Source organism: Carya illinoinensis, chromosome 6, assembly GCF_018687715.1.
Source record: "Carya illinoinensis cultivar Pawnee chromosome 6, C.illinoinensisPawnee_v1, whole genome shotgun sequence".
NCBI lineage: Eukaryota > Viridiplantae > Streptophyta > Magnoliopsida > Fagales > Juglandaceae > Carya > Carya illinoinensis.
Window position 1 is genome coordinate 8,085,121 of NC_056757.1, and position 26,495 is coordinate 8,111,615.

General features: G+C 35.5%; 1 protein-coding gene across 1 annotated transcript; it reads left to right on the forward strand.

Annotated features, from left to right (window-relative positions):
- Positions 1 to 11,665: 11,665 nt before the first annotated feature.
- Positions 11,666 to 13,030, forward strand: LOC122314489 (homeobox-leucine zipper protein ATHB-7-like). The gene is made up of 2 exons (XM_043130112.1): positions 11,666 to 12,159; positions 12,254 to 13,030. Exons 1-2 carry the CDS (start codon positions 11,782 to 11,784, stop codon positions 12,605 to 12,607), a joined length of 732 nt encoding a protein of 243 aa, XP_042986046.1. The 5' UTR covers positions 11,666 to 11,781; the 3' UTR covers positions 12,608 to 13,030.
- Positions 13,031 to 26,495: the final 13,465 nt, after the last annotated feature.

Below are 26,495 nucleotides of genomic sequence, written 5' to 3' on the forward strand. Positions count from 1 at the left end.
CAATCAAAACAACATGGACTTCACTGAAATTGTCTTTGCATTCTTTAGCAGGGGAATGAGAATAGCTCTACTCATAGGAAAACTTTTAGAAACGATCCAGAAGCACACAGTATACAACAACTAGTCAAAAGCGTCTATACTTCATAACTTTGTAACTAAATAAAGCCAAGCTTAAAGGAACAAATTTGGTACCCATTTTATTTACTTGAAGAATACCCATCAACGGGGAGGAAGAGAAAAGAAATGACATTTGAAAGCGGATGTAACTTTTTGATGGAAGAGAAAAGAGAACATCAAAACAGAGCAAAAATAGCAAATCCAAAGACAGAGTAAAATGATAATCGGGCCAAAGATGCCAAGAGGATAAAATGCGAATTAGGAGATCAGATCTAGAACAAAAAACCAAAAGCAGCTCAAAGCCACGTCTTAAATCTAACCAAAAACAACTCAAAGTCACATCTTAAATCTAAGAGTAGTAGGTTTCGGCACTCATTAGAGAAAGGCTAGTGTGATACCCTATTTTTATTAAAAGAGTATTTTAATTTAATTAAAATATTAGTTCTTTTGTTTTAAATTTATCGAATTTTAGTTGGATTTATTTAGTTGTGAAATTTATTTTGAGTTGTTTTCTTAATATTAATTATTATTTTGTGTTTAAATTGCTCTTTAATTTAATTTAATTTACTTTTAGATTTTAAATTTTGTTGTTAGTTTTTACTAGTTATTTATTATATTTTAGCTAGATATTGTGTTTAAATTATTTTATTCAATTTATTGCTTTTAAAATTATTTCGTTGGATCAGTTTCTTGACCCTATATGTGAGGATTAGATCTCATTTTTTTCTCTATCTTTTCTTTTTCTTTTTTCTTCTTTCTCTTTTTTTTTTTTTCCTTTTTCTTTTCTTTCTCCCATTTTCTCTCCCGGTCTCTCTCTCCCCGCGCGACACACTCTCTCTCTTCCCTCTCGTTCATTTTTTATTTCGTTCAGCCACTTCACCGCCGCTGTGACGTGCACCGCCCCCACCATCCTCTTCCCCACCCTCCGACGCACACCCCCTCCAATTTCCAGCTCCTCCGGCGCCAACAGTAAGCCGCACGTGCCCTACCAAGTAGCAGCTCAAAATCCTCCCCGCTCTGTTGTTGTGCAACCACCAACCATCATTTTTTCACCACTTCATCACTAACCGCTTGCCAACCTAACATACCCATTTCCAACTCCGATCCATTTCTGGAGCAACCGCCACAAGTTCAACTCTATTTTGGTCATTTTTCACTTCCACCGCAGTTCTCACCGCCAGCCACGGCTAACCACCACTTCCATTAGCTTCACTAACACCTCTAAGTCATTCTCTATTAATTAAAGTCTTGGTTTGTTTCCATTCAAAAGTGGGTATTTTATGACCCACAGCCATAATGTAGTTTACACTGTTACGTTGCATTTCTGCTACTTTTTGCAGCTTCTTGATCATTCAAAAAAATATTTTATAGCGCTGTAAGTATTTTTTAAACTTCATTTAAGACTTAAATACATTATTACTTTTACAATAAATTGTGATTGGTTGGTTATGCTGGACTGAGTCCAAGGAGTCGAGAGTCGAATGGATTTGAGAATTGTGTTATTTATGTTTGGATGATTGAATTGTTGGGTATTTTGTGTCATGTCAGTTGCATTGCATGGTGCATGCATATATATATATATATGTGTTAAAAATTGAAAACTGAGTTTATACGTGTAAATGAATTTTTGGATGTGTGTGTATCACGACCCCAAGCCAAGATAGGGCATTATCTCGGTGGAGTTCATTAGTCACTCGGGAGTGGAAAATATTGAATGACATCCTCTGAGTTGTCGCTGGGCGACAACAGGATCGGACGATACAGTAACGATGTCGTATCGACTCCGTGGTTCCTCGGCTGGCGGGGACTAGAGGATGCTCGGTCATGATACGCGCTGGGCGCGAAGCTGGGTATCACTTGTGTAGATGTCATATGCATAGTCGTTACCTACGATATGACATAGAAGCCAGAGTGTGCAGATGATCCCTAGGGGAGATCATAGTGTATACAATAAATTGGAAATTAATTTTGATATTAGATATGAGTCATTTTCTGAGAAACTGGCGAGTTTGATTAAATGTTATTTGTGGGTCATTTTTTGAAAAAATGGCGAGATTTTTATAAGTGGATTTTCATAAATCATTTTCTGGAAAAAATGTAGATTTCTTATTTTGGGCCATTATCTGGAATAATGGCAATGAATTATTTTAAAGAAATTATTTTTGAGCAAAAAAATGAGATTTTTGACGTGCGTTAGAAAATGATCATTTTTGAGAAATGATTATTTTCGAATCTCATGCATATTGCATTATGAACACGTATATTATTGAGTTTTAATTTATTTTTTATCTTGTGGGTGTTTGAATTTTTACTTACCTGTGGTATCATTTTTGGTACTATAGATTTTGATGCAAATGAGGAGGTTGAACTTGAGGAGGCGGCTCCGCCAGAAGACTGATTTGGGGTTGCTTGTAGTATTGGAAATTATTTTCCTTGCCTTTATATTATGTATTTTGGATTTATGACAATGTTGAAACATGTAATATTTTGATACGTTTGTTTTAAGTGAGATTGTATTTAAGTAAAATTCTGGTACTTAGTAGATTGACTTTTATTATCCACTGCATTGTTTTATTGTACACGTATTGTATGTACACACTTGACATTTGGCGATGGGATGTGTCACCCGTCTTGTTATCATCCTGAAATCTCAATTCTCACGTATTTGTACGTGGGAGTTGGGGGCATCACAGTTAGGGCTTCAGCACTTAACAATCCATTCTCATCTTCCCTAACTCAAAACTCATCACAAAACTCAAAACCCATGACAGAAGCATATCATGAAATACCGAAAACCATGTTTATAAATGCTCAAAAATCATAAGAGAGATAGAGGCTTACCAAAATGCCAGCAGTGAGAGTATTAAGAGAAATGGCTGCAGAAACTTAGGGTTTCAGCATTCGGCGTGCACACACGAGAGTGGGAGAGAAAGAGTAGATAGCAGCGAGAGAGTGAGAGAAAGTGATTTGCATTGGGGGCAGCTAGGGCACTGTATCACATTTTCTTTCTATTAAACATGGGTACCGAGTTTTAAAACTGGTACCCGGATTTGAATATGCGGATTTTCCAGGTCGAAACCCATAACCAGACCTGGCCGGGTCATAAGGAACAGTCCTAAGAGGACTTGGGAAAGTGGGAGACCTAGATCCCAATTTGCTTCGTGGTCGACCAGAATTATTCTAACATAGACAGGCGATTTGTTCACACTCAATTAATGGGCCAAAAATAATGCACTTAGTTGCAACAACCTCTATCACAAGCCCATATAAGACACATAAATGGGCCAAGAATAATGAGCTTAATAGATTGAGAAACATGTTCATAATAGATAGAAGAGTATTTGGGAATTAGAAGTGCTAAACATGGTTAAGGTTTTCGGTGGAAGGCAGCAAATGAGTTACTACCTTAAAAAAAAAAACCTGTTTCACAAAAAAGATAGTTGAGGATCCTTTTTGCCTAATTTTTTATAGAGAGGAAGAACCAGTGATGCATGTGCTTTGGGACTCCTTTGCAGCAAATGATGCCTAGGCTAATGGTTTAAGTGGGGTTCAAAAGTGGAAAATGGAAGGAGGGGATTTTCTGTTGCTATGGGAAAAGTTGATGGGAGTCCTTGATAAAGAAAAACTAGAAGAGATGGCTATCCAGTTTAAAAAAAGTTTGGTTGAGAAGGAACACTTTTGTTTTAAAAAAAGGGCTTACTTGTCCAAAAAAATTGTTATCTTTAGCAATTGAGACTCTTGAGGATTTTAAACAGGCAAACAAAAGGCTGAGCACAAAAACTCAGCAGGTTGTAAATGAAGTCAATAAGGTAAGTTGGGTTAGACCTATAGCAGAGTTTGTAAAGGTGAATTGGGATGCCTTTTTAGATATGAAAATAAGGAGAATGAGGATGAGGATGATTATTAGAGATGAGAATGGAGAGGCTTTGCTTGTAGCTTGTGGCAGTAAGATGAATGTGTAGACAATAGATGTAGCAGAATGCCAAGCAGAATGTGTAGGCAATGCAAGTGTGCAGTGAACTTAACATTCAAAAAGCTATTTTCGAAGGAGATGCATGCAAAGACAATCATAATGGTTGTGAAGGATGAAGAAGAAAATATGTCTTACTTCATTCCTTTAATTGATGATATTAGGAATGTATTGAAGAATATGAAGGATTGGTTTTCATAGTTTGACTATAGAGAAAAGAATATTGTTTCTCATAATTTGGCAAAGGCTGCCTTAAGCTTAGTTGAGGAAAAAGTTTGGATATAAGAGATTTCAGATTTCGTTGTAAATAATTTGGAAAATTATAGAAAATGTATGCAAGAAAGTTATATATGAAATACTGAGGTTTTATTAAAAAAAAAAAAAAAGAATAATGGGGCTTAAAGTGGACAACAATCTCCTCTTCAGTAAAGCTATTAAAAAATAAAAAATAAACCATCCATCCAATATCCTTCAAGCAATTATACTTAAAAGTTTGTGTAAACAGTACTTTTTTAATGCTAGTAGATGTGACAGGTTTTCATATAAGTAATATCTTTGACGTGTCAATAAGTTAGTTTGAAAATAAAAGTTTAAGATTTACACAAAGGTGCACTAGGGGTGCTACTTGCACCCTACTGGGCGTGATTGCCCCTAATCCCCCTGGCCCTGCATGGATGGGGGCAGACCTCTCATCTGTTTGCCCCTTCCCCCTTGCGGCCAGTCCACTGCCATTCATGGCTATGAGTTATCATAGCCGAAAACAAAATCTACATAAAAAAGTTTAAATCCACAACAAATTTACAAAACCATCTCAACAATTCACATCAAAAACCAAAACTAGCAAAAAGAAAAAACCAAAAAAGCAAGAAATTTGAGGACATGAGGAAAGAAGAAAAGAATAGAAAAGTAAATGTCGTCAACGGGTCTATGCTGCCAAAAAAGAAAGAGAGAGAAAAGGAAAAGAGAGCATATGGAGACATGGGTTGTGCGGTTGTAGTGACTACTAGAGGAAGAGATGGTGGTAGTGCACGATAGAGAGAAGAGATAACTCAAAACGACACATAGAGAAAGGAGGGAGAGAGAGAGGGAGGGAGGAGAATCCTAAACACCCCCTCTCTAAAACGATGTTGTTTTATCATTTATTTAATAAAACAAAAAGAATTTCATTACTAAAATGATATTATTTTGATAACGAAATCTTATATATATATATGTATGTATGTATGTATGTATATTTATATACATATAAGATTTGGGTTGGGCCTAAGCCCAGACTGGGGGTTGGGCCCCACTTCCGAATGTATGGACAGTGTTGTAAGGTGCACCATGAGTTGGGTTTAACCATTAGTTTTTAGCAATACACTCGTTACCGAGAAAGAGAAGAGGAAAGAGTTGCATTGAAAACTATAATCCAAAATTAATATGATTACAAAAGCCACCTAATCGCTCAATCCCTAATGATTAGAAGACACATATTAGATCGACACGTAGCCCCACAAAACTCCAAAATAAAGCAACAGCAAATCCTGATACAAGTTGAATGACATTTGAAATGAAGTCGGAATTGTTGGGTCATCCACACCTAAAAGAAAAGAAAAAGGCAAATAATGGCCTTACAAGACAAATAATGAAGTCTTTTTCAAAAGCAATTGGATGGCTCCTGGGGAGAGGAAGAAGGATGCATTCATGCTTTCCTTCACACGCAGTTTCAAGAAAAAGGCCGCCAAGCCAGCTTCCTAGTCGTACGTACTGGACAAACGACATGATCTGTTAATAATTAATATAAAAATGAAAGAACAGTGTATATAGCCTTCAGCACTTAAGGAAAGCTGATACTGTTCCTTCAAATTTCCCCACTGATTCAGTTCAATTTGTACTGGTTTTTTTTTTTTTGGGATCACTTTGCCTCATTAATTACTTCTAAACGACAATAATCAAGATGTGTTTTGTCCTTTGCATAGAAACTTCCATCAACTTGTTTACGTATTGATAATTGATGTGAATCCGGATACAAACATCCTACTCAGATAGGATCAACATCATAGGGCTAGTATATACCCTTAGAAGAGGAATAAAGTGGCATATTGAGTATTATCTCCTATCATGGTTTCCTTTTTCAAATATGTTGTCGTTGAGGAACGTTTCAAAAAATAAAAAAATCATGAGATATGCTGAAAGTTGATTGTATGAGTGATTTGCTATCCTCATCTTATCATAAAATGTTGTATCATTAAAATTGTTTATATTAGTGTTAGTTTTTAGTGACATTTATTGCATACCATCGAGATGCGGGGGAAAACTTGTCAAGTTTTAAGTCTATTCTATTTTTGAACTTGTTTATAACTTGATTATATATGTGAAGCTAAACCATGATTTTCTTCTATTACTAAATAAAATGAAATACATACATATATATATATATATATACACACACGCGTGCAAAAGAAAATAAAGGACTCATTTGGATAGTGAAATGGGATGATATGAGTTGTGAATAATAGTGAGATTGTTGAACTGAGATAGGATGAGATAGTTTTTAAAATTTTTATGTGTTTAGATTAGGAAGTGAGATGATTTGAGATGGTTTATGAATAGTAAGATTGTTAAGTTGAGATGAAATTATTTTGAATTAAGAAGTGATTTTAAGATAAGTGTTTAGATAAAAGAATATCTATCCGTACGAGTTGAGATGAGATGGTTCATCTTGGAAACCAATTATGATCATTTAACATTGTATAATATTTTTTCATATTTTTTCAATTTATGATCATTTAACATATGAATGGATGACGTGATTCTACCAAAAGAATACAAAATGTTATGGATGCATGAAAGAAAGAAAGGTAAAAGTATATAGAGTCGACATGACACAATATAAACAAAATACGTTAGTTTCCAAGACCAAACAGCTTGCAAGAAGCTGTTCTCGACACATGACCAGGTGCTAATTTCCTGACTTCTGCGAAAAACAAAAAAAAAAAAAAACAAAAAAATCTTTCTCGAACCCTTATAATTTCCAAAAGTTGAATTTGCTTTCAAAATGTGTAATGCAAATCAGAAGAAAGCAGCTCAACACTTCGTTGCCTAATTGTAAACCACGACAGCTAGCGCGCAAGAGCTCCCGTGGCGTGCAAGCCAGGAATCCCGAATGCATCTCCTCGGCCTTGAGTGTTGACCGACACGTACGAACCAATTCTTCCTCGCTTATTTCAAGACACTTCACCACACACGACATGGACACGCACGCCAAACCATATATGCAGAAACGTTGGACAATCAAATAATAGGACCCACATCATTGGACTCAATTTTGCATTAATTCCCTGCATACTTATCCTCGAAACCAAGTTGGATACGGAATGAAATGGCCTTTGGTATGATTAGCTATCACTGTCAAGCAGCTTGCTTTCCTCCCTTTTCTTTTTCCTTGTGATTTAACCCATTACTTTGTGATCTGTCTGTATTAGGCGATTCAATTGTGATCCTCATCTTATGCCTAAGGATTTATGATGAAGTCTTATTCTTGCACCATCATCTTATCCTACCCAAAGTGATAGACATCAATACGAGGATGATCTACATATTCATGTCATTGTACCAAGTACTCATTCTTTTGATGATCTTTGTCCTAAATTTTAATATCATCTTCATTCATATTTTTTATGTGACAGCATTTTTAAATTGCTGTTGTTTTAAGTTATTACGTATGAAGCACTTAAGATCATGTATGCATCATCAACATGCATGTTCGGGATGAAAAATTTAAGATAGGAGAGTATATTATTATTTATTGAGCATTGAAAGCTTCCTGAAAAATTTAATTGGATAATTATAAATTATATATAATCTATTTAATTTATTTGTTTATCTCTCTCCTCATCACGTCTAATTTATTTTCAGAGATGAGATGAGATAAGATAAAATCTTTTGAAATATGTTGAGATGAAATGAGATAAGATGAGATTAGATGAAATATGTATTTGTTTTTAGAAATGAGATGAGATTAGTTTAATTTTGTTATAGTTAGTAATATGATGTGACTCACAAATATTTGTAGTACTTTTTATAATATTTTATTTATTTACCAATGCTGCATTTTTTTTTCTGCTTCCTTTTTTTTTAGCTACTTTATTTATTTATTTATTTACCAATGGTCCATTTTTTTTTTCGCTGCTTCCTTTTTTTTTTTTTTTAAACTAAGAAAAACCATTTGGTCATTTTTTTTGTTTTGTTTTTGTTTTGGCTGTTTATTTTGTATATATATTTACCAATAGTGCATTTTTTTTTTCTACTTCCTTTTTTTTAACTATTTGGTCAATTTTTTTTTCTTTTTTGCTGTTTCCTTTGTTTATTTATTTACTAATGGTATTTTTTTTAACTATTTGGTATTTTTTTTTTTTTGCTGCTTCCTTTATTTATTTATTTATCAATGGTATTTTTTTTTCTACTTCCTTTGTTTATTAATTTACCAATGGTGTAATTTTTTTTAGATGAAAACTTGATAAAAAACTTGAGATCTTTTGAGATGAAAACTTGAGAAAAAACTTTTGAGATGAAAACTTGAGATCAAAATGTGTGTTTGTTTTTGTAAAACTTCTGACAGTACGAAAACTAAAATTTTCAAAGTTTTCGAGTAAGAAACTATAGAAAATTCAAATAGTCATAAGTTACTAAAAATTTTTCTCCGATGATTTGATTGTCAATAATCAGAGTTCAAACTTAGGGGAAGTTTGTACACCGAAAGTGCATGTAAATTCAAAAGTTCGTTGATCAATCTGGGAGTTTTCAGTATGCGAAAATGTCACAATCAAGTGAACATATACATGATGGGTTAAAGCTTTTTAACTCTCACTACTCAAAGGGCAGTTATTTTTAAGCTAGCATGACAGCAGAGCTACATGAAGAGGATCCATACCTCACAGATCCAGACATCGAAGTTGACATGATATATGTCACATGAACAATTCGATAAAATTTCCCTTTTACATGCGATGGAGAGGAGATTCTGTCTGGGCTGAAAGAAAAGTGCAGGAGACAATGCACTTCCTTTCACTTGCCCAATTCAAGTTTTTTGCAGTCGTTAGTCAAGAGAGGGTTGAAAATACAAAGTATAAGAGAAATTGAGATGGATAAAAGAGGAGGGAGCGGCTACATGTCTTATAATTGATTAAATACAAAGCATAAGTCTTTATTTATTAGAAAATTAAATGTAGATGAGATCAGGTAAATAATCTAATAATTATGAAAATAAAATATCTTAATTTGATAATTATGAAAACTAGATCACTTTATTAGGATAATATCCAATCAAATCTCTAACACCCTCCCTTAGTGGAGAATTTTGAATTTGAAATTTGAAGTTGTAGATGGTCTTGGTCAACTATAAGATCAAAGGCAGAAAGCTAAAATGGGTGTTCGGAGCTTCAAGCAATACACACAACAGACATTTAAAGAACAATTGGGTTAACAAAGAATCCAATAAGAAAAGCTCATAACAATTACAAATACCCCGGAGGTGTTGATTTAAGACAAAATATGGTTATATGTCGATGAAACTTCTGTGAAAGAGGTAAAAAAAGCCGAAGGATTGAAAAAAAAACAGTTAAATTTTCCAAAAGATCGAAACTAGTGTTAGCCGAGGGATCTGATACCATGATAGAAAACAAAATATAATAGAAATTGAGATGGAGAAAATAGAAAGAATGAGAGACTTTGAGGACTACACATTTGTTTTTATCCTCAATTGTGATTAAAGACAAGTTATAGTTCTCTATTTATATGAAAATTACATAAAGATGAGATAAAATAAATAATCTGCGTATTATGAAAATCAAATCACTTGATTAGTATAATATCAAATCAAATCATCTCTAACAAAATAATATATCAACCAAGAGAAGCATTCTTGATAACTTCTAAAATGAATAAAACCCCAAAAATCAATGTTACGGAGGATAAAATTTTATTCTCAAGTCGGTATGTAGAGTATATATTTTTTTTTCTTTTTCAAGAAGAGAACGGTATCTTAATTTTATTTATAGGTCTCACTTGTGGTAGAGGAATACTATGATTACAACCAAAACATGTGGGGGTTACAAATAATTATAAAAACCCAACACATGTATTAAATGATAACGATAAAGCAATACCTTAATAAGATGGAGCAGAGCAAAAACAAAGAAAAACTACCTGTATTCAGAACTAAACAATCCAGTTAAGATAAAGACAGGAAAAAGTAAGAAGACAACAAACCTATGGGAAGTTGCTATCTGCGTTAAATAACGTGTACTCTAGCTTGGTCCATTCGAATAGCTCCCAAGCTGTCTTTCAGGAGACTGCGTTTATTTGCAAAGAAAATGTCATTACCATTAGTCTTCAACTTGGCCAATCTGTTAGTTACGTGATTCATTTCCATGCAAGAATAGGAAATCCTCATCACTAGTGAGCTAGCCTTGAACTTAGCCTCATGCATACATGTGTGACTCTTCCAAGAGACTTGGTCATCTTGCTCCCACCACTTGACCACTAACTTAGAATCAGTTTTAACTTTGATATACGTAATATTCCTCTGAACACAAAAATTAAGGCCATCCGAGAAGGTCCTAATCTCAACATTATTATTAGAGCTTATGCCATAAAATATGACAGGCAAAAATCATGTGGGCATTTGCATGATACTTCCACCTTCACTTCTTCTAGGATACCCTAGGCTGCTTCCATCAACATTGAGTTTGACATATCCTTGAGCTGGTCGCATCTATTTCAAAATCTGAGTCGTCTTTTACTTGACAGACATTTCCATCAATTCAAGTTATTTCAAAATTGCACCTCCTAAGCATTTGATAAAAAGTTTATTCGTGATATAATTTTATGGTGTATAGTATATCTAATATAGAGCTTGTATGATATAATTTATTTTAAAAGATAAATTTTAAAATTTAAATATTATAAATCAAATCTTATAATTTAAATAATATAAATACTATACTCTAGATACTGACTTAAGAATATAATATCTTTGCAAAGAATTCTTATGACTAACCAAATGACTTTAATTATCTACTTCCTCCATTTTCCCGACTGAGCATTTCTATTCCAAAAACAAACAGTAATATATAAGAATTATCTTCGCACTCTGCATGGTGGGGTTGGAAGTGCATTTAAATAGCTGTATTACCATCCCGATTCCCAGGTAAATGCTTGCACACCTTTTAAAAAATGCAGAATGAAAAACCCAAACATGATGGACTTGCAGATGCAGAAGGTGGTCACGCCTCTTTTTTGTTTTTTCTTTTGAGAAACTGAAGATGCTTGTCCTTTTCCCCATCTCCCCTGCTCCATTAAGAAAGACGCCTAAATGGTATACTGTATAGGTGAGACGGTGACAAGCATAGACTATAGGGTTTTATTTATTTATTAAGAAATATCATTAAAATAGAAAAAGGGTGAAGGCAGAAACGACAAAAAGGCACAAGAAGGTGAATGGCACACGATATCCAATCCCATTGGTTGGGGTAATCCAAAAGTCCCAAGATATCTACTCTCTTCAATGTCCAACTATATATCCTACAGCCCTTCTGCAGTTCTAAAGAACTTTCATTTCATCAAGGAGGGAATTGGGGTGATATCTTTCGTTCATATTGGCTGAAAGAACTTGATTAACATGAATTCTCATTACAGTTGAGAAACAGAAAATGGAAGGAAGGGAGGGCATGTCTTACACTCCAGCAGTTCCAGAAGGAAGACATGATGATCAAAACCTTACCTGCCAACAGCCAAGAAAGAGGATGAACAAGAAGATCATGAACAAGAAGAGATTTAGTGATGAACAAATCAAGTCACTGGAGTCCATTTTTGAATCAGAGACGAGGCTCGAGCCTAGGAAGAAGGTGCAACTGGCAAGAGAGCTTGGGCTGCAACCACGCCAGGTTGCCATATGGTTTCAAAACAGAAGGGCTAGATGGAAGTCAAAACATATAGAGCAAGAATACAGAAAACTGAGAGATAATTACGAGAATTTAGCATCTCAGTTTGAGTCCTTAAAGAAAGAGAAGCAATCCTTGCTCATACAGGTATAGTTCTCAAACTTCTTATAATCTGAAAAGGCATTCCAAATATCTTTGCAAAATTGATAACCATTAAGCATGTTATTGGCCATTGAAACAGTTGCAGAACCTAGGTGATCTGCTGAGTGAAAACCATGATGGGAACGGGGAGATCAGCAGCAAGGGTTTGGAAGGAAATAGCACAGCAGGTAGATCAGATGATGGAAGTTCTGACAGTGAGACTAAAGCAAAGTCGAGTTGCTTCCAGAAAGGAATGGAACACAAGGGAGTAATGATCCCAAATGAAGAGGAGAATGGCGTTGGAAGCTTTGGGGAGGAAGGACACGGATTTCTGAACAGGACCGAACCAAATGGTCCCTTAGCATCACTCGACGAATGGTACAGTACCTATGATTCAGGTGGTCTTCTTGATCACTTATGTGGCAGTTCATACTGGCTGAATTCTAGGAGTTGAAAAATGCACCTCGCTCAACTTGAATGAAAGATCAAAAGAAACACATGCAGGAGAGAGGGAATGTGAAGTGGATGGCTCAAGTACGTCTTGAATTTTTTGCCAAGCATCCAAAACTATGTTAGATTGGAAACCTCACACTGACATGATTTGGCCAGAAATTAAGAACAAAAGTAAATTTCAGAACAGAGAGAACTCAGAGAGAAGTGAAGCCGGCGAAGAGGATTAGCCACTAGTTAGTAATTAGAGGTTCGTTCAGACATGTATGCCAGCGTGAGTGTGTGCATGTTTTGTGAGGCAAGAATATGTAAGTCGTAAAAGTCTGAAGAGCATCAAACGATATAGAGAATGTTTGAGATGATTGCTTGAAAAATATAGCATTATAATGTTTCATTATATTGAAATATGTAAATAGTTATTTTGTAATTACTTTGTAAAACTTGTAAATAGTTACTTTAGTTATAAGTTCATTTTATTGCACGTGTGCTGCACATGTACACGGTTTCATTTTAGAAATTATAGTTTCTTCTTCAAAAGATTTCTGGAACTTTCTTGAATCTTCTTGTATTTTTGGATGATTGGATTATCCAAGATTGATTTTCCTACATGGTATTGAAAGAATTTTTTTTTGATTCTTGTTGGCTTCTTCTTCTTCTTCGTTTGCAACACTTGCTGTGAATCTCACAGACAATTCCTCAAGTTTGTATTTTCTTTATCATGGTGACAATCCAAGGATCATTCTTGTATCTTAGTTTTTGGGTGAAGATAATTACAATTTTTGGAGAAAATCTATGAGGATTGCTCTCAGGATAAAGAACAAATTAGGGTTTATCAATAATAGTCTAAGTTTTCATTCAAATTCAACTGACCCTATGCATGTTGCTTGGCTTCGATGCAACAACATGGCCTTTTCATGGATTCTGAATTCAATTTTAAAAAAATTGCAATGAGTTGCATCTATATTGATATAATTGCAGCACTCTGGGCTAACCTCAAAGAGAGGTTTTCACAGTTGAATGGGCCACGGTTTTTCCAACTTTAGAAGGAAATTTTTCTTTATTTCAGGAAGACATGTCTATAAGTGATTATTACACTCAATTGAAAACTTTATGGGATGAATTACTAATTTTTAAACCATTGTTGAATTGTGGTTGTGGACCAAATTGAAATTGTGGCATATTGAAAGCAGTATTGGAATATAAAAAACAAGTATATGTGATGATGTTTTTAATGGGGCTTAGTGATACATACTCTAATGTTAGAGCCAAAATTCTGTTGCTAGATCCCATGCCACCTATAAACAGAGTTTTTTCCCCTAATTTTACAAGAACGGCATCGTAGTCTTCTTGTTCATAAATTTTCCAATTTGGAGTTTACTACTTTGGCCTCTATTGCACATGATTCTCAGAAATTTGATTCCCAGAAATCTGGTCCAAGATTCAAGTCTTCTTTGCAAAAATCGAAGTCTATTTGTTGCCATTGTGAAATGATAGGATACACAAAAGAAAAATGTTACCAATACATAGGTATCCTCCTGGCTACAAGAACACAAAACCTAGAATCAATTCTGTTGAACTCTTGACCATCTATTCTCCTCTTGCCCATTTACGGCTCGTATTTGGTCACTCTTGTGCGATAGGTGTGCGCTCCCACGTTCACATCAGAGATGAGAGACAAATGTGGAATGGCTATCTTGAAACTTCAGTGATAAATCATTACTGTCCTTGATAGTTAGATTGATGTTCGCAGCATTTGTTTACTCCTTATGGAAGGAGAGGAAGATGAGGATGCAAAGTGATAAAACTAGGAGGTTAGTTCAAATTTGCTTGAAAATTCTGGAGTATGTCAGAACTAGGACCATTTACCTGCAGAATTTTCCAAGGTCATCTGCAAATATCAGGCTGGTAGAAGTCGGGGGCCTTACTGACAACATCTGTAGCTAACCTTGTTTGTTGTCACAGCTTGGTTTGCTTGTGTTGTAATGCTGGATTTGTTCATCTGTCTGGGTTTGCTCCACGATGTAAGAGTGGCTAGTAGGTCTGGTAACACCTCTGAAGGTACTTCGGCGGAATTATGATCCATGGGGAACCTACTGTAACATAAAGATTTGACTATTTTTTCTTTAAAAGAGGATTTTATCCTCAAAAGCTTTTGACTTTGCTTACTCGTAGACCGCACCTGGAATGACATGGTTTGATTCCATCTCGTGTGAAACCGAATTTCAAGTCATGCCTTGACCTCTCCTGATGCCTTCAGGGCAACTAAGATTGACTGCCATGACTCCCCTTGAATTTCCTCCCTTCACCTCCTCCGCTGGGGAAAAGGGACAGACTTTAAATCCTCCTTGAGGAGAGAAAAATTTAGATGCCATTTTTTGAGGACCAGAGGCCTATTGGCCATATGCCAAGGAGCTCTCTCCAAAACTGAATTCAAACTGTCATAGTAATCCAATTTGAAGAAAATAAAGCCATTTTAAGAGGAAAGTACTCATACCTATTTATCTTCTCTGTGCTTCCTTCAGATCACTCGTTCTAGGCTCGTTCAGTAGTTCACCCATTAAGTTAAGAGTAGATCTTTCCTCCGTTCCTTTACTGTACCGCTGTTTCCGTGTCTATTTGGATAAAATACCTTACCATGGTCAATGCTCAGCCTTGCCAAGGCCTAATCTCCCATGTCTTGCTCGTAGTGATGCCGATTCCTCTAGCGGCTCAATCGTATGAGATCAATCCTTTTGGTTGAATGTCCTATGCTATGGCCCGCCCCTCTTTACACGAACGAATCCGTATTATTATATGTAAATGTGATTGGACTGGAATTGTGATTTGCCGGCTGGCTGGTCAATGGTTTTAGTTGTATGGTCATTTTTTCCACTAATAATCCGAGGAAAAGGCATCATTGGTAGGTGGCCAAGCGAATTGGTGTATTTTGAATGCGACTCTAGTCATAAGGCCCAGTCCTAGTCTTCAAGTCCGGTCATCAAGTCAGTATCAGTCCCGAGCTATGAAAAATGATGTTTTTTTGTCTGCCATTGGGTATTATTTCACAAAAAAAAAAAAAAAAGTTCGTGAGATACCTTCATTGCCATTTACTCAAGAACAATGTCAACAAATACTCTCTTTACTTGAGATACATAATTCATTTGAAAAATCTGCTTTAGCTCATTTACTAGGTACCACATCTCAGCAAAACCCTTAGTCCTTTTTCAATCAGACAAGCAAATCCTTCTCTATTGTCAATTTCAATCCTTGTTTGTTTTCTGTTAATAAATATCATTCAAATCTTGATATTTCATGGATTATTGACACTAGAGCTATTCACCATATGGTTAGCTCAGTGTCACTCTTTTTCTCTTATTCCATTGTTAAATTAGCCTTTGTTCACTGCCAAATGGTTATAAAGCACTAATTACACATACATAAGTTGTTAAAATTTCAGATTTCTTGGTTCTTAACAATGTCGTGTGTATTCCCTCATTTTCCTTTATTTCTTTTATCAGCTAGTTAGCTTATCCATTCTTCTAATTGTTGCCTAATCTTCTTCAATAAATTCTACTTCATTCAGGACCTGTATGCAGGGAAAATGATTGGTTTGGGTGAAGAACGAAGTAGTCTTTACTATTTGCTGTACAATAAAGCATCAATATCTAATGTAAATTATTCTAGTTGTTGTACCTTCAGTTTGTACTTCTAATTCTGTCAATTAGGACCTATGGCATTATTGCCTAGGCCATCCTTCTTTTCTTAAATAGAGTTTCACATAGATTTTTCCCTGTCATAACTTCTTCAAGACATACAAACTATGATGTATGTCATTATACAAAACAATCCAGATTAGTTTTTCCCTCATTAAATCTCATACTTTTTATTCCTTTGAAATAATCAATTGTGATTTATAGGGCCCATTCTCTACTCCTACTCTTGTAAAATCAATTGTTGATGATTTTACAAGAGCAACTTGGGTGTAGTTAATGAGAACCAAATATGAAACTAGAACCGAACTTATTTCTTACATTGCTATTGTAGAAACACAGTTCAGTTCTAAAGTAAAAATCCTTAGGAGTGATAATGGCTTAGAATTTTTTATGTCCACCTATTTTTCTACTAAAGGAATTATTTATCAAAAGAGTTGTGTAGCTACTCCTCAACAGAATAGAGTAGTAAAAAGAAAACATAGGCATTTACTAGAAGTTGTACATGCCCTAAGGTTTCAATCCCATTTACCTCTTTGTTTATGGGGTGATTGTGTTTTAACAACAGCCTATATCATAAATAGGTTACCTACTCCCATTCTTATATCATAAATAGGTTACCTACTCCCATTCTTTCTAACAAATCACCTTATGAACTTCTTTTTCTTCAAAAACCTAATTATTTCAAATAAAAAGTGTTTGGTTGTTTATGCTATGCTAGTACTCTTGTTTCTCAAAGATCAAAATTCAATTCTAGAGTTAGGAAATGCATTTTTCTGGGCTATCCATTTGGAGTAAAAGGAACAAATTGTATGATTTGTATTCTAAATATTTTCTTGTCTAGTGATGTTGTATTCTATGAAAATCTCTTTCCATATAAAAACAATAACAACATTTCTTTAGATCCTTAATTAGTCTCTTTGGATTCTTTTGTGCTGCCCACTCCTGCTTCTAATACACTTGTGGCTTCCTATCCCATTAATATTGCAGAAAATTCTTTCCATTCTGTGCCCATTGATTAGTTATAGCAACTTTCAGATCCTAATATTTCCACTAATAATCCTCCTGTTAGAAGGTCTACTAGAATAAAACATCCACAATAATATCTATAGCAATATCATTGTGATTTAATCACTTCTTCTTTATCAAACATTGACTCTTCTATTGCTACAACTTCTTCTAAAATAAGTACTCCTAATGTTTTGTCTACTTACTTTTCTTATAAGAAACTCTCTCATACACAATGTGCTTTCACCATTAATCTCTCATCTCAGTTTGAACCCAAATACTACCATCAAGCAATTAAATTTCTTTATTGGCAAGAGGCTATGAGAGCATAATTATCTGCACTTGAGAAAAATAATACATGGGTTCTCACTAACTTGCCTCTTGATAAACATCTCATTGGTTGTAAATGGGTGTATAAAATTAAATACGAATTAGATGAGACTATTGAACGATATAAAGCTAGTCTTGTAGCTAAGGGGTGAAACCAACAAGAGGGGTTGAATTTTATTGACACATTTTCTCCTGGGGCCAAACTTACAAGTGTTAGATGTTTACTTATTGTTGCTTCTTCACAGAATTGGTATTTGCATCAATTGGATATAAATAATGCATTTTTGTATGCAGATTTAGATGAGGAAGTATACATGACACTACCTTAAGGGTATGGCAACAAGGGGGAGACTTAGGTATATAGGTTAACTAAATCACTACATGGTCTAAAACAGGCTTCAAGGCAGTGGTATTGTAAACTCACTAAATATCTTTTACAACATGGTTTTACACAATCCAAATGTGACTATTCATTGTTCACTCAAGTTTCTGGCTCTACATTTCTTGCCCTCTTGGTATATGTTGATAATGTGATTGTGGCTAGCAATGATCTTAAGGTTGTCCAAGACATAAAATCCATTCTTGATAGTACTTTTCAGATTAAGGATCTTGGAGATCTTAAATATTTTCTTCAGTTAGAAGTGGCCAGAACTTCTAAAGGAATTTCACTTTGTCAAGGCATTATGCCTTGGAAATCTTGGCTAATACTGGTTGTCTTGGTTGTAAACCAGCTATGGTCCCTATGAGTTCTAATCTGCATTTGGCCAAGACAGATTCTGCAATATATACAAGGTTGGTTGGAATGCTACTTTATTTGACAATAACAAGACCTGATATGGCTTACTTTGTGCAAATCTTGAGTCAATTCATGGATAAACCTGCCTAAATACATTTAGATGTTGCACATCATGTATTAAGGTATCTTAAAGGTAAACTTGGTTAGGGCATATTTCTTTCATCTTCCTCTTCATTGCACTTGAAGGCATTCATTGTCTTTAATTGGGCAACTTGTCCAGTCATTAGAAAAATCAGTCACTAATTTTTGTATGTTTTTAGGAGATTCTTTTGTTTCTTGGAAATCAAGTAAACACAGTATAGTTTCTTGATCTTTAGCTGAAGCTGAATATAGAATCTTGGCTTCCACTACTTGTGAATTAACTGGTTAATTGCTTTACTACAAGATTTTGATATTTCTACTTAGTGTTTAACATTATTATTTTGTGACAATAAAGTTATCCTTTACAGTATGACAAATCCTATTTTTTTATGAGAGAACTAAGCATATAGAAATCGATTGTCATTTGGTGCATGATAAGATATAAGCCGGTGTGCTTCGAACTCTCTATGTCACTTCTCAACATCAGCTAGCAAATATATTCACAAAAGTTTTGCCTCTTACTCAGTTTCTTTATCTTCTTTTCAAGATGGGTATTCTTGATATTTACACTCTATCTTTAGGGGGAGTATTGAAATATGTAAATAGTTACTTTGTAAAACTTGTAAATAGTTACTTTAGTTGTAAGTTCATTTTTTTACACGTGTTGCACATGTACAAGGTTTCATTTCTTGTATATATGTATGTATACTATACTTTCTACCTTGAGTAATATAACAAAAATTATAGTTTCCACTTTAAAAGATTTATGGAACTTTCCTGAATCTTCTTGCAATTGTGGGTGACTGGATCATCAAAGATCGATTTTCCTACATATTATGCGAATAATAGCTTAATTTCAATTGACTTATTTGTAAATTTTGGAGTATACTTTAACGTAAGATGTTACAAGACAATATATTGAAACCCACAAGTCAAGACTGTCTTTGAGGTTCCATGAACAAAACATATCATAGATATTATAAATAATAGTTACTGCTTTACTGTAAATAGTAAATAGTTAGTTAATGATAGCTGATGTAAATAGTTACTTTAGTTACTTTTACTTCCTTTCCTCTGTACTGATATAAATAGTTGCTCTCACGTGCTAAAGAATAAGTTGAATATAATACAAAGTTCTTTTCTTCTGTGTTTTAAGGAGTTTCTTTTAGTTGGATAGTTTGGATTTGCTTCATGGTATCAGAGACCCTACATTAGGGTTTTGCTTTTGACCGCTGCAAGATTCACATCTGCTACAAGATTTTTCAATTTTTCTTCAAGGTCTGATGCAAGATGAGTCCTCAGTTTCGTTGCATGTTGAAGATTCTAACCCTTTCCATTTGCAAAGTGGAGATTCTCCAAGTTGTGTCTTGGTCTCCAAGCTTCTTATGGGTGATAATTACTATAGTTGGTGTAGATCAATAGAAATGGCATTGAAGGCCAATATAAGATATGATTCATAAATGGCATTATAAATCCACCAGTGGAATTAGATCCTTTTTTTGCTGTATGGGATAAATGCAATAGCATAGTTCTGTCATGGATCATAAACTCAATGTTGCGAGATCTTGAGGAAACAATTGTTTATGCGAAGACAGTAAGAGAAATGTGGGACAGATTGTATAATCAATTCTGTCAAGGAAATGGACCAAGGATCTTTCAATTGCAGAAGGAGCTTTTGATTGAGCTAAAATATTGCACATTTTAGCTATTTAAAACCAATGTATTTTAAATTCATCATGACATTATTATTGGTTTTAAATAGAAAAATGGTTAATAAGGATAAATCAAAGTTGTGATTTTAATTGATTAAAAGCATCAAATTAACATTGCATATTATTTGCATGCAGGAGTTTAAAGCATGTATCTTCAGTGCCCATAGCAAGTAGTTTGGTTCAACTCCAAAAGTTACTCATAATTGGTTGTGAAAATATAGAACAAATTCTCTCTTTGGAAGCAGCCCCTATCTACCACCCAAACATCCTTGTGTCAAAAGTGTGAGAAGATGTTATGATGCGAGAGTATGCATGGATTTTGAAAGGATGACCACGTCCAACCAAATAAATCTAAATTAAGGTAAGGAACATGTGATGGATTGGAAGACAAAGGCTGCTACTGTCCACCAACTGCTGTCCACCGAAATGAAGTAAGAGATGCACTGCCGTGTTTGACTTGAGTGAGGTTTGAGTGAGAAGTCTTAATAGGTGAGTCGGTCAGCTGGGTTTAAGGGAAACTTTTGGCAAGAATTCGGTGCAGTAGGTACTTAGGAAGAGCTGTGCTTGATTGATTAAAAAAGAGAGACGTGAGATGTGAACGTGTGAGTGAAAGAGTTGCTGGAAAGTAAAGAGAGGGGTCGGTGGGTGTTTGTATTTTGCTGAAATATGAAGTCGGTGAGAGAGAATTAAGAGAAGTGAGATGTGTTGTGCTGTAATTGTTTGAGGGGTAGACGTGTAGGCCAATGCTGATTGGTTTGAATTTTCTGGAGGTGGAAAGGTGAAGTAGGCTGGAATTATTTTTCTGGAGGTGTGTAGGTCGGTTGGATGTAAGTGAGGTGCAGGCGAGAGGTGATTGAAAGGGGAATGAATTGTGAGGGAGTTTGGACCGACTAGAAGCAGATATATATATATATATATATATATTGCTGGACGTAAATAAGAGAGAAAGGGGAGCAGTAGGTGGGTGAGTGTTGTGTGCTGAGTTTTGAATTTTCAACAAGTTAGGCATGAAGTTAGGCATGAAGAACCGTGTTGGACTTGGTTGTTTGGTTTGAATTAAGAAACCAATTGAATAAAATAAGAGAGGAGGAATGCAAGACACGGCAATTAAGTGTGAATGCAAGAGGTGACCGAATTAAGGTGTGAATGCAAGATTGAAGTGTGAAACCAAATGAATGTGAGATGCAACTAGCCAAGATGTTCGGCTATAAAAGGGTGCAGTCCGAAGCTTACAAGACACAACTCAAACTTAGACAAAGACAACTCAACACACACAATTTTCTGCTTATGTTATTTCTTTGTTATGTACTTGAAAGAATTAGCTCTTTCTTGTGTTCGAAATTTTGTTTCTCCTTTTAATTTCAATACTTTGTTGTTTTAGCATTTTTATTAAGTGTATTAAGATTTGTTCTAGAATTTTATTTCATTAAGAGTAATACCTTAATATTAAGTGTGCTAGTTTGTTTCATAAAGAATTGTTTTAGAAGTTCTAATTAATTGTATTACCTTAATTTATTGCAAGAAAGGTTTGGTTTTAAGTTTTTGTTTTTGTTTTTGATTTTTCTGAAACATCATATGTGGGGAGTAGAGGAATTGTTTTAGAGTTTTCATTAAAGGTTTAGAGATTAATTTTCAAGAGTGATACGTAAGAAGTTGTTTCCTTTTTGTTTTGAATTTCAATTGAATAGTGAAAGGAAGTTTTCGTTTAGACTTTTCGTTCCCTATTTTATTTAACTTCAGTTTAAAATTTATGGAATACTTTTGAGATTTGTTTAGATTAGAAGTTAGGGTAATTTATTTTCTGTTTACTTATTTCGTGTTATTTATTTTTCTCACTTCCTTAAGTTTCATTTAATAGTGATTACAATTGTTATGTGTTATTTTGAGAATTTGTGATTTAATTACAAAGATGAATTCTAGAATCTTGGTTATGGGCAATTTTCAATTTTCAATTCATGTTTTGTCAATTACTTTCTAATTTAGTTTAATTCTTAATTTGGTTTTATTAATTTCTAAGTTTAATTTATTAGTCCTTTATATTCCAATCCAACAATCAAAATCTAAAACATGAATCTAGTCCATGACTAGTACCATTTTCCATCCATTGCACATACCATCATTTTATTTTCTCTTTGTGAAGTTTTTCACATTTTTCAACGAGTTTGATTTCTAAGTAACTTTCCCTGAGGAGACGATCTAGGAATTTATTCCTAATTATTACACGACATCCTCCTGCACTTGGGATAACATTAGTGCTACTCATTTTTGAGTGAGTCAAGTTTTTGGCGCCGTTGCCGAGGACAGTATTTTAACTTGAATTTAAACTCGTTATTATTATTATTATTATTTTTATTTTGCTTCTCTAAACTGATGTTTCATGTCATGGGTGAGAGACACTTCAAATAGGTTGCTTAGAGTCACATCGAGTGTTGAGAGTAGTATACACAGCTTGGAGATAGATAACTCGTCTGTCTTTTCTTTGAGTGAACCAGGTGACGAAATTGAAATTGAATCAGAAAACATGGCTGCACCTGCACCACGCACTCTTAAGGACTATTTGCAACCCACTCGTCCCACTACACCTTCATGCATAATTTTACCTGAAAATGCACCTAATTTCTCTATCAAGTATGGCATGATGTCAGTGATACCTCAGTTCTACGGGATGGATTCTGAGAGTCCTTACCAGCACTTGACAGATTTTGAGCTGGCTTGTGCTACTTTTATCACTAGGGCTGTTACTGATGAATTCATTAGATTTCGTTTATTTCCTTTCTCTTTAAAGGATAAAGCGAAGATTTGGTTTAACTCTTTGAGACCTAATTCCATTTCTAGTTGGTCTGACATGCAGCATGAATTCTTACAGAAATTTTTTCCTTTTCAGAGAACTCAATTTTTGCAGGAGCAAATCAGCCAGTTCAATCAGAGACCTGATGAGACCTTTCAGGCCAGTTAGGAAAAATTTAAAGATTTGGTGAACATTTGTCCACATCATGGTTTTGAATCTTGGAGGCTGGTGAGCTATTTTTACACTGGTCTCACTCCGGAATGCAAGCAGTTTGTTCAGACAATGTGCAATGGGGAGTTCTTCAGCAAAGAACCTGATGAAGCATTATCATTTTTCGACTACCTTGTTGAGAGCGCACAATAATGGAACACTTGTACTGATCGAGTTCCATTAACAGCACAACCACTGAGGGCTATTTTTGGAGGGGGCAGATATGAGCTTAAAGGAGACACTGATGTTCAAGCCCGAATAACTGCATTGACTAGAAGAATGGAGGTCATGGAAATGGAAAAAGTAAAGGCTGCGAAAGTAGCAGAGGCATGTTCTACATGTGCTGATTCAAACCATAAGACCCAAGACTGCTCGATTATGCCAATATTTCAAGAAAGTGGGTCTGAGCCAATGCAATCAGTTAACTGGGTTAATAGAGCACAGAATCAGCCTTTCTCCAACACATATAATCCGGGGTGGAGAAATCACCCAAATTTCTCATGGAGAAATGATCAGCCTGGTCGGTCCCCACCACCTCAGCAGCAGCCATTTAATCAAGGTGCTCCTCAGCACCAGTATCCGCCATATCAGAATCCTCAGAGCTATCCTTATGTAGCTCATCCTGGATTTTAGCCTCATGTAGCTGCACAAAGTCCTCAGCCTTCATTATTTGCCAAGAAGACTCTAGATGACAGTATGACACAGATGGCCAATACACTTCAGCAATTCATGCAGATTCAGGCCACCACAAATAATCAAAATACTCAGGCCATAAATGAGTTGCGTGGCACTGTTAATAAGATGAGCACAACCTTGAGCACCCTAGAGAAAGGGAAATTTCCTGCACAGCCTCAACCTAATCCTCAAGTATACAGACAACAACAATATCAATTGCATAATGTCTCAGGAGACGTTATTGAGACAGCAAAAGCTGTTCTTACTTTGAGAAGTGGGAAGGAAGTTTCCCGACCTGAGATGACCATAGACACAGAGGTAATTGCTCCTACGCCTAAAGATGCAGCAGAGACGGATGAAGCTGAAAAAGAACCAGAGGTAGCAAGACCAGAACAGAAGAAGCCTGTGAGTGCAGATGCTGAAACTAGTAAGGGATACCAACCTGTGGTACCCTATCCTCAGAGATTGGCAGCTGGCAAAAAGAACAAGTATCACACGGAAATTCAAGAGATTTTCAAGCAAGTGAAAATCAATATTCCACTCTTGGATGCCATACAACAAGTGCCTTCATATGCAAAATTTTTGAAGGACTTGTGCACAGTGAAGAGAAAGCTGAATGTGAAGAAGAAAGCTTTCCTAACGGAGCAAGTTAGTGCATTGATATTGAGCGAGACTCCGCAGAAGTTTGGAGATCCCGGCTCTCCCAACATCTCCATTATGATTGGTGAATCACGAATTGGGAGAGCTTTACTTGATTTGGGGAGTAGTGTGAACTTGCTACCATTCTCAGTATATAAGCAGTTGGGATTGGGTGAGCTGAAAAAGACCTCCATCATGCTACAGTTAGCTGACAGATCAGTTAAGGTACCGAAGGGTATTGTAGAGGACGTGTTGGTCCAGGTGGACAAATTCTACTACCCAGTAGATTTTGTGGTTCTTGACATGCAGCAGCCGGTCTCCACTATTTACCAAGCTCCTGTCATCCTAGGAAGACCATTTCTAGCTACATCAAATGCTTTGATCAATTGCAGAAATGGAGTTTTGAAGCTTACCTTTGGGAACATGGCACTTGAGTTGAACGTTTTCAACGCTTGCAGGATGCCGGCACATTTTGATGACACAAGTAATTTGAATGCTGTGGAGAGTTTGACACCAATAGATTTTATTTTCTCAACTTCTCCCTTCTCTGATGATGATTATATTTTTCAGACACCTGAATTTTTACTTGATGAGAAAATTGATCATATCAATGAAGATGACTTTGATTTTTTTGATTGTTTTGCAGATTCATCTTTACCACTTGAAGTACAATTTGCAGGAGCAAGATGGAAACCCCAGTTCGAAGCTCTACCACCACCAGACATACTTAGATCTTCAGAAGAAGAAGTTCCTCAGTTGGAACTGAAACCGCTTCCTCAAGATTTAAAGTATGCGTTTCTTGGACCTGAAGAAGGAACTTTTTCGGTGGTGATTTCCTCAAAGCTAAATCAGAAGGATGAAGCCCAATTGATTGAAGTATTAAGAAAGCATCGAGGCGTAATTGGTTGGACAATAGCAGACATCAAAGGTATTGATGCCGCTGTATGTACCCACAGAATCCATCTTGAAGACGATGCTAGACCGGTTCGTGATGCTCAACGTAGGCTCAATCCTACCATGAAGGAAGTTGTGAAAGAGGAAGTGCTTAAGCTACTCGCAGTAGGTATCATTTACCCCATCTCAGACAGTAAGTGGGTAAGTCCAACTCAAGTGGTACCAAAGAAATCTGGTTTGACTGTCATAAAAAATGATAAAAATGAGTTGATTCCAACTAGAATAGTTACTGGTTGGAGAATGTGCATTGATTATAGAAAACTTAATTCAGCCAGTAGGAAGGATCATTTTCCTTTACCATTCTTGGATCAAATTTTGGAAAGAGTAGCTGGTAATGCATATTATTGTTTATTGGATGGCTATTCTGGCTATTATCAAATTGCTGTAGCACCTGAGGATCAGGAGAAAACCACTTTCACCTGTCCTTTTGGCACTTTTGCTTTTACTAGAATGCCTTTTGGTTTGTGTAATACTCCAGCTACTTTTCAGAGATGCATGATGAGTATTTTTTCTGACATGATTGATGATATTTGTGAAATATTCATGGATGATTTCTCTGTTTTTGGAAAATCCTTTGAGAGTTGTTTGCATAATTTGGCACGTATTCTCCAGAGATGTGAGGAAAAAAATCTTTTACTTAATTGGAAGAAATGCCAATTTATGGTTACTCAGGGCATTGTATTAGGGCATATTGTTTCTTCTGAGGGTATAAAGGTTGACAAGGCAAAAATTGAATTAATATCTAAACTTCCTATCCCTAGGACAGTAAGGGATATTCGTTCTTTTCTTGGTCATGCTGGCTTTTATAGACGGTTTATTCAAGGGTTTAGTTCCATTGCAAAACCTTTGTGCACTCTTTTACAAAATGATATTGAATTTGTTTGGACTGATGAGTGCCAAAGAGCGTTTGATACCTTGAAAAAGTCGCTTACCACTACCCCTATTGTGCAACCCCTGCAGTGGGACCTTCCCTTTGAGATTATGACAGATGCTAGTGACTATGCCTTAGG